The sequence below is a fragment of the Phaenicophaeus curvirostris genome, chromosome 1 (assembly GCF_032191515.1).
Source record: "Phaenicophaeus curvirostris isolate KB17595 chromosome 1, BPBGC_Pcur_1.0, whole genome shotgun sequence".
In the NCBI taxonomy this organism is placed as follows: Eukaryota; Metazoa; Chordata; class Aves; order Cuculiformes; family Cuculidae; genus Phaenicophaeus; species Phaenicophaeus curvirostris.
In genome coordinates, this window is record NC_091392.1 from 42056157 (window position 1) to 42065634 (window position 9478).

General features: G+C 47.0%; 1 protein-coding gene across 2 annotated transcripts; it reads left to right on the forward strand.

Moving 5' to 3' along the window:
- Positions 1-1146: 1146 nt before the first annotated feature.
- On the forward strand, positions 1147-9478 carry POLR3H (RNA polymerase III subunit H). 2 transcript variants are annotated; one of them, XM_069854440.1, is made up of 7 exons: positions 1147-1200; positions 1545-1672; positions 3457-3553; positions 5175-5261; positions 6233-6296; positions 7745-7952; positions 8594-9478. In XM_069854440.1, exons 2-7 carry the CDS (start codon positions 1562-1564, stop codon positions 8645-8647), a joined length of 621 nt encoding a protein of 206 aa, XP_069710541.1. In that variant the 5' UTR covers positions 1147-1200; positions 1545-1561; the 3' UTR covers positions 8648-9478. The 2 variants fall into 2 exon arrangements, with proteins under 2 accessions (XP_069710541.1, XP_069710549.1); XM_069854448.1 differs by having other exon boundaries at positions 1165-1204.

The window sequence follows — 9478 nt, forward strand, 5'->3', positions numbered from 1 at the left end:
ATTCAAATTAGTCCTTGGAAAGTCACAGAATATGCATGAATGGGGAAATGTACATGCCTGTAAGTGGTAAACCCATTCTGTCCCCAGCTCTTGTCTCGCCGCGCATGATCGATGGAGATTGCTCCCTTGTGTAGCCCAGGCCTGATAAAGTGTGCTCGCTGTCTAAAACTCCCAAATGAGTCTTGGAGAGTTTATTCACTCGCATTTTTGGTATCAGGATATTTGAGGAACAGAACAATGGGAAAGCACAGAGGCTGCAGAAGTCTGGCATCTGGCCGGTACTTCAGGAGCCAGATAAGATGGGAGGTCAAGACAACACTTATTTCGAATCTTACATGGAAACTTCAGAAGGGGCTAGATGCCAACAAGACAGGGCTCAGTAAAGGACTGTGGGGAGCGTGTGTGAGGGGAGGACACCTCTTATAATTAGCTCTGGGGGATGTGATTAATGTGCATGATTTTTATGAGAAATATAATACATATGCATCAATTCAGTGTATAGAAAACTGCCACTTGTTACCATCGGGATACACAGTGGGCGGAACATGTAGAAGGGAAGCTGGTGAAGGGGCTGGAGCACAATTCTTACGAGAAGCGGCTGAGGGAACTGGGATTGTTTAGCCTGGAGAAAATGAGGCTGAAGGGAGATCTTATTGCTCTCTACAACCTGAAAGGAGGTTGCAGGGAGGTGAGTGTTGCCTCTTCTCAGAAGTTACAGGGGACAGGACAAGGGGAATGGCCTCAAGCAGTGTCAGGGGAGGTTTAGACTGGACATCAGGAAAAGTTCTTCATGGAAAGGGTCATTGGGCACTGGCAGAGGCTGCCCAGGGAGGTGGTTGAGTCACCATCCCTGGAGGTGTTTAAAAGATGGGCAGACGAGGTGCTCCGGGACACGGTTTAGTGGCAGACAGGAATGGTTGGACCTGATCCAGGGGATGCCCCGCTCCCCAAGGCCCCGCTGCTGTTGAGCAGTTGGGTTTCCTAAAAGGGCTCAGAGAAGCTCCCCACACACAACGTGGGGGGGAGGAGGAGGAGGGAGGGGGCGCGAGGGGGCGTGGCCTAGCGTGCCCCCACCCCTTTCCTCTGGGCGCGGCGGCGATTGGTCCCGGAACCGGAAGTGCCGGGGCAGCGCGCGGCGGCGATTGGTCCCGGAGCCGGAAGTGCCGGGGCAGCGCGCGGCGGGGGCTCCGCGTGCGACACGTGGGTGAGAGAAACGGCTGCCCCCCTTCTTCTTGCCCCCCCTTCCTCTTTCCCCTGTTATCTTCGCTCCCTCCCCTTTCCTCTTCGCCCTCGCTTCTTTTCGCCCCCTCCTTTCTTCTTCGTCCCCCCCCTTTCTCCTTCGTCCCCCCCCTTTCCTCTTCGCCTCCCCCCCTTTCCTTTTCTCCCCCCTCCCTTTCCTTTTGGCCTCCCCTCACAGCCGTCCTCCCCCGTTTGCATAGCTGGGGTGGCTTCCCAGGCCCACCCCACATCAGTTCTTTGGGGTCTTGGTTGCCCCTTCAATCCTTCAGTTCCTGAGGGTATTGGTGTATTCTCTCTCTCCTCAGAGACGCTCCCCACCACCATGTTTGTCCTGGTAGAGATGACTGACACAGTAAGGATTCCTCCCTGGCAATTTGAGAGGAAACTGAATGAATCCATTGCTGAAGAGCTAAACAAGAAATTGGCCAATAAGGTAAAGTGTGGGTCATGTACAACTTGATGGAGGTGTCATAATAGCCCTGTTCCTCATAAGACCTGTGGATGAGGTATTGGAATAACTGAGATGTGAAGGCCATCATAACGTCCTTGTGCCTCAAGAGACGTGTAGGTGAGGTGTCAGAATAATTCAGATGTGAAGGCCACCTGCAATGTCTGAAACACCAGAGGCTGCAAGCAAAGAGACAGCCGCGTATCATCTCACGCGTCATTGGGCACTGGAACAGGCTGCCCAGGGAGGTGGTTGAGTCACCTTCCCTGGAGGTGTTTAAAAGAGGGGTGGATGAGGTGCTAAGGGGCATGGTTTAGTGTTTGTTAGGAATGGTTGGACTTGATGATCCGGTGGGTCTCTTCCAACCTGGTTATTCTGTGATTCTATCTCAGAGAGGTCTTTCTTCAATGCCTAATGCTGTAACGGGTAGATACTTGGACTCCAGATGGGGTGGAGAAGCGTGGAAGAGAAATGAGAGTCGTTGCTGGTTTGTGTGTAGAGTAGCAATTCCAAACAGCCTGAAAAATTGATAGAAACTCATCCATCCAGTGGGTGAATTTTAAAAAAGGTTGTTTAAAGGAATGTAGAACAGTAATACTGGAAGAGGAATTAAGATGTTAATAGCTGCCTTGGTCTGTGGTTAGTAGTTGAAATCCAGCGTGGTAGTAATTAGTCAATCTTTGGCGCAGGATGTAAGAAAGTGTTGTGTCTCAGACCGGGAGGTCACAGTTTCCCTGCGCAGCCCCTGGGACTGTGATGAGCATGTGGCCCTCAGTGCCAGGCAGGTGCAGATCTCAAACTGCAGCTTGTGAATGGAGCTCAAAAGAGCAACCTGTAGGGGCGAGATTATACAAACTCTTCCCTCATCCTCTGATGACTGGTGGGCGTCTCAGATTTTGTAGGCCGTGAAGCAGTCTCAGAAGTGACAGAGAAACCAAAACTTATCATTCCTGCGCAGAGCTGATATCATTTTAGACAGTGTCAATCCTACAGGCTTCTGAGAGTATAACTCGTGTACGTTTAGTCTTTGGACAAGCTGCAGGGCTGGTAAACAATGTCTGTGCGCAACTGTCTTGGCAAGTTAAGTCCCCTTTCTGCTGACAGTTGCCCCAAGGTTTTCTGTCTGTATCGGTGCCCTTTCCAGTGCCAATGAAAAACCATTCTTCCGTAACTCTTGAATAAGTTTGGGGTTCCCTTACAGTGCAGTGTGGTTGAAGCTGGGGCCATTGAAGGAGTGTGCCAAACCGGCCTCCCTCCCATCCTGCCACCCATAGAATAGTTTGGGTTGGAAGGGATCTTAAAGATCATCCAGTTCCAACCCCCCTGCCATGGGCAGGGACACCTCCCACCAGACCAGGCCGCTCAAAGCCCCATCCAACCTGGCCTTGAACACCCCCAGGGATGGGGCAGCCACAGCTTCCCTGGGCAACCTGTGCCAGTGCCTCTCCACTCTCATAGTGAAGGAATTCCTCCTTATGTCTAGTCTAAATCTGCCCCTCCCCAGTTTATACCCATTGCCCCTAGTCCTATCACTGCAAGCTTTTGTAACAAAGTCCCTCCTCAGCTTTCCTGTAGCCCCTTCAGGCACTGGAAGGTTGCTATAAGATCTCCTCAGAGCCTTCTCTTCTCCAGGCTGAACAAACCCAACTCTCTCAGCCTGTCCTGTTGCCTTCTTTTGAAAAGGTGTGTGTAGTACATAAACTTGGTATAATCTGGTGGGTTGCTTGATTTATAGGTGAGTTGCTTTTTAATTTCTTTTCTTTGAGCAGGTTGTGTACAATGTTGGCCTCTGCATCTGCCTGTATGATATCACAAAGCTGGAAGATTCCTACATATTCCCTGGAGATGGTGCATCACACACCAAAGGTATATTCTTATCCTCAGTTATATAGTTTCGCAGAAGTTTAGTGATCTGGAAATGTAAACTGAGTTCAGTTGTTAGGGAAAGTATGTTTAAAGGGACTTACTGACCTTCGTAGCCCCAGCTCTGTTCCTTTTGGGAGGGCAAGAGGAACGTGGCACAAAGCTTTTTCTTTTGCACTTTTTGAGTACAAATACAGCTTTAAATGGCCTTTTTGCCTTCTCCAGCAGTCCCTCTCTGCTCTACAATTAGAGCCATTAGTGTAGGATAACGAAGGGGTTAATTTAATTTAAGATGATTGGAAATCTGCCCATAGAAAATAATTCTGCATTTGTCTAGTATTTTTTCTTTTCGGAGCTTATTTTCCCTAGCTAGAATGTTGGAATGTGTTTCTAAATATAACGTTCGCACAGCATTTGATGCTGTTTTCTTAGCTGGAAGTTTTGCTGCATTTTCATTTGAAATGTAGACAGATCTGGTTCAGCACACATTTCTAATGGCTTTTTTATTTAAATAAGGAATGACTAATGTCTTTACTTTGACTTTTGGCAAACCTGAGTGAAAACTGGAAGTAAATGCATAAAATCAAATTTCATCTTTTTTTTTAAAGGTAAGGTAAGTTTCTTTAAATAATCTGGAAAGAGGTACATTTTTCTACCTTTAGTTCTTAGTGTGGAAGTGTAGCTTGAGCACATGAAATGTTTCCTGTTAGAAGGGAACTGGACTGACTGTATGTGGCTTTCCCTTGTCTAAACATTAATTCCACTTGTTCCCTCCAAATAAAAGCTTCTCTAGTGCTGAAGGAGGATGGTAGGCTTTCCTGCTTGTTTTCTTAACTTTGAATTACTCCTCGAACTGAAATGAGGGAATACATTCTCTCTGAGCTTGGGGGGAGGTCTCCTACTTTCAGAATCTGGGGGAGCGCTTTGATAACTCTGCTGTGATAACTACCAGCTCTTTTCTTAATGTACTGCCTGATTTTATGTAAAAGAGGAGCACTGAGTATGGACAGCTAGAATGACATCAAATTGTTCATAAGAATCGTTTGGCTAAGACTGTCATAATATTCTTAGAATTATAAATGCAAGATGCTTAGTTAGAAATGTTTTATTTAACCTGGATGAAAACTTCAGTTATGTTGGAGAATCTTATCTACTCTGATAATATTTGATATAAAATACTCCATTTAAAGAAAATACAGCATTGCTGACAAAGATAAAAGGAGCAGAAATGTTACGAGAAAGTATAATTTCAGCCGAAAGTATAATTTCTTGGCCTTGAAGTGTTGTGCAGGAATGCTCTCCTCACAACTTAAGCAGAGGCCCTGCTTTCTGTTCTTCACCTTGCAGTTTCATTCTGTGAGTGTAAACTCTTGAAAGATTGAAGAGCAGAGAACAGGACGCTGCTGATCAACTGCTATCAGCATTCATACACAACAGTTAGGAATCAGAACTTTTATTCCCCTTTTTCTGTCTAATCGGTGCCTGTAAGGAAGCTAAAAGAAACTGGGGAGGTGTTTTAGAGGGTGTATAGGAGCTGGGATTTTGTTTTAGTGGCTGCCACCCTGTGGAAGGAGTATAGTTCACTAACATGGACCTAACATTAATGATCTGTTTTCTTTTTAAGTGCATTTCCGCTACGTGGTCTTCCATCCCTTCCTGGATGAGATTCTGATTGGACAGATTAAAAGCTGCAGCCAGGATGGTGTTCACGGTAAACCACAACTTCTAACGTTGGGGGCATATGAGCTGTGGAACTGTTGGGTCTTTTGCGATACTGTGATTGCCGGTCGTACGGGGCTGTCTGTGCGCTCGCTAAAGGCTGTTACCGGCCTCCAGGGCTGCTCTGATCGGAGGGACGTTGGTAGAGCCTGGCAGCTTCCTCTGCTCTTGTTGGTTTTGTCTGCGCTGCCCTTTTGTCATTCACGTGCATGCCCAAGTCGAGCAGGCAAAACCCATCTGGAGCTTAGGCAGCGTTCATTTTCTTGCTTGAGTTAACAGAACTTGATTTATTTTTTTTTTAATTAAAGCCGTAGTCTCGGCTCGTGTTGGTCTGATGTGTCTTCCCTGGAATTCTGTGCAAATTCATGTACCTGAAAGCACGGTGGATAAATGGCTTTGTGAGCACAAAAGTGCTGTCAGATTCCTGGAATACATAATTGATGAGCTGCTTTCCTTGTAGGAGCCTTCATGTGCGTGAGCTCCTCTGCTCAGTTGTTAAGTTAGGACAGTAAGATTATCTTGGCTGCATATGCTGAATTTGGCATGTCCACTCTGATCAAATTCAGTTTCATGAATCTCAAGGGGGAGGTGGGGGCTGTTCTAACTTTATATTGGCCTTTATTTAACGTGTTGCATCTGTGATTTGTAAGCTCTTTTCTGTCACGGACCTCTATAGCATCTGACTCATTTCTTGGAACGCTTTCATTTCCAATCCTGCTCCGAACAGCCTTTTCCTTTCCCAGCAGGCCTGAAGACTGTGCCCTCTGTTGCTGTTCGTACTTTCAGCTGGGAGGTTTCTTTGCTGCCAACTGAAATTGAGCTCAAAGAATAGTTCCTGCATGATCTCACATGTCCATCCTGAAAGAGGAAGGAGAACCAGTCTAGAAATACATTTTAGGAATTGCTGTGGTACATCATTTGCACAGGATCGTTTCAGTCTTCATCAAATTCTTTTCTCTGCAGTTTCTATTGGATTCTTTGACGATATTGTCATCCCACCGGAATCCCTGCAGCAGCCAGCGAAGTTGTATCCTTTGATCACCTTGGATAACTTCACTACTTCATTTGAAAAGATTGTGCAGTGCTGGCCCCACAGGCATTCAGGGCTGCAACAATGAAGGTGCTCAGCGGCAGAAGCTGAGCCGTTGTGTCGGGCAAGTCCCACAGACCGTTATCACAGCTAGACAGGCCTCACGCTTATTCGGTTTTGCAGGATCATTGTGCCCACTGATAGCAATGAATGGCAGCGTCCCCCGAACAACCGCGCTGTAATCCCTGCCTCTGGTCTTGGCCGCTGCTGAAGACAGAGTGACGGGTTTACCACATCATGTAATGTCTGGACGTAGCGTGTGCCTGATGTATGTTATTGTGGTAAGCGAGGTTGTCTTGCGAGGGGATTTGCTTGTTTGGGGGTCTGTTTCTGTGGGGTAACCCCAACTCTGCCCGGCAGTGTAAACCTTGAAGCGGAAAGTCAGAAACAGGGTGGAGGTCCTGGTGTTGTCCAAAAATGTGGATCTGTTACTTGGTTTGCAATAATGCAATAACTACATCACCAAGAGAGACAGTCTTTATTCAAGTTTGTGCAAATCCTGAGTGCTTGGAGGTTTTTTTTCCCTCAAATCAAGCACAATTCAAGAGGTTTGTTGCCTTCATTTATTCACAAAATTACACAAAGCCATACGTTATTCATCATGCATATAATCACATATTTACATGCAATTATGATAAATGCCTAGTCATTCCTTGCTCCTTCTGCCCGTGTTCTAAAGGAGGGTCTGTGTCTTTAGGGGTGCCTGGTGATCATCACCCCAGGAATTACCTGCCGCATTCACCCATCAGTCATCTCTTCCCAATCTCTTCCCAGTTATTGGCAGCATCTCTAAACCGCAGGCTTGGAACTTCTTTATTCGATTAAGTTTCCAGTCCCCCACTCTGATCATCTTTGTAGCCCTCCTCTGAACCCCTTCCAAGAGTTCCATATCCTTCTTGTGCTGGGGGTTCCAGAACTGGACACGGTGCTCAGGTGGGGTGTCACGAGAGAGGAGTAGAGGGGCAGAATCACCTCCCTCTCCCTGCTGGCCACGCTTCTTGATGCAGCCCGGGGTGTGGTTGGCTGCCTCAATTAGATATTGCGCATTGCCGGCTCAATAAGATAGACTATTATCTAACCATACAGCCCAACGAACTTTAATCCCTTACCACAAAAAACACAAGAGATAATCACTAGCTGGGGCTCGTCTTGTGTAGGTCTCCTGCCTGTCTGATGATCCTGAGATACTTCTAGCATGTTAAAAATACCATGGGCTTTTACCAACACTGGGCTACTCTTGTGGTGACAAAGGACAGTGCTTTGTGGCTTGAGAAACAGTTGTGAAAAGTCTTTGAATTGGGTCTATTCCCAGAACTGTCAAGTGATCTGTTAAGTTGAGCGCTGATTGATTTTTTTTTTCAATCCTTAACCCTGGACGCGGCCAGCGATGAAGCAGAGCAGGTGTGGGTGTGGGAATATGAGACGGAAGAAGGGGCTCACGATCTTTACATGGACATTGGGGAGGAGATACGCTTCCGAGTTGTGGATGAAACGTTTGTTGATACATCACCGACAGGACCGAGCTCTGCAGAGGCTTCTACTTCAAATGCCACAGAAGAAGTCCAGAAGAAAGAGGCACCCTACACTCTTGTGGTAACCACGTGCATAGTTCATACAGCCTTGTGGACCTAGTGGTTTATTCTAGGTCTAAAATAGCATCCCGTTCCCAAGGAACTAATTGCTTTAAGCTAATCATGGAGCAGAGAGAGTCACAAAACAAAAGGAGTGGAAAAGGGGAGAAATGAAATTGTTCCTGCGGTTGCAGTGTTTGCTGTGTGTTTTGTTGAAACGCTTCATGGTGGGTGGTGGAATTTCCCTAGGAAGCTGATTTAAAGCGGGCTGTGGATGCAGGATCTGCAGGTAGGAATCGAGCCTGTGAGGAGTACAGAGCTGGAAGAACCACATCAAGGTTTACACGGCAGCTAAATAGTCTTTCCTGCGCGGTGTCTGGGCATAAGACCCACCTGAGTGCAACACAAGAGACAAACTGATGAAAGCTGGAGTTGGTTGGGACATTCGGGAGGTGGAATGGGCAAGTGCTCAGTTTTCAAGTGTTGAATGCTTGGTGTTAGTGTTGACAGGGTGTAAAGGAGCCTGGGGAAGTGCTGGGCAAGCTCTGATAGGAAAGAAAGCAAACACCTCATCCAGAGCCCACAGGATTTATATTTCTGTGTGTTTACTCCTGTGTCTTCCATGCTGTCTACAACTGCGCGCTCTCTTCTCTCCATGAACAGGGATCAATCAGCGAGCCCGGCCTGGGCCTCCTGTCGTGGTGGACAAACAGCTAGCTGCGATCATCGCCTGCTCTGCGGAAAGTCTTTACTGGTGGATGTTTTGGGGGGGTTGTGGTGCTCATTGCTCCTCTGAAGCTGAATAAGAAATTAGATCTGCCATTCTCTGTTTTCCCCTCGGCTTCCAACCTGCCAGATGGAGACAGTTGCTTTCAAGAAACGTCTTCTCTCCTCTGTAGAAGTGAATTTACAGGCACAAAAAGGCCTGGAGAGCAGCAGCACAAACTCAGCTGGAGCTTTGGTCTCCTGCCCTGGAGGGAAAACCGGGGAGGTCTTTACTTGCCTGAATTAAGAAGGGAGTTGACTTCAGTGAGTGAAAGCAGGAGAGAATGCCTGTCAAGATGGATCACTCCCTTGGGCTGAGAGCTTGATCCTAGAGGGGTAGAAAACCTGCCGTTCTTTTTATGGGAAACAGGAGAAACAGCCAAAGGCTGGAGTTAATAGAGGTGTGGTATTCTGGAGACCTGGAAAATGCTGCTTCTGGGAGGGCAGGGAGGGGTGCATGGTAATGTTCTCCTAAGAATGGGAACTTAAACCATGGATGAAATCAGCCAAAAAGAACTGGAATCACAGTAGTTTACCCAGAAAGTAACTTGGTTCTGTGAAGAAGACCAGTGGAGAAAGCCACAGGCTGTGCTCAGTGCACTGAATGGAAACATTTCGGGGGGGGGGACTGTATTTATACAGAATGAGCTAAACTTTGCAGGAGTTGGACTGGAAATACGTAATTACAAGCTGAATCGGACCGAGGCTGCTTTGAGCCAAGCTAAGTACTTGTTTGTGGGTGTGTGTTCAATACCAGAAACTGAATAAATAGTAAAAACCACA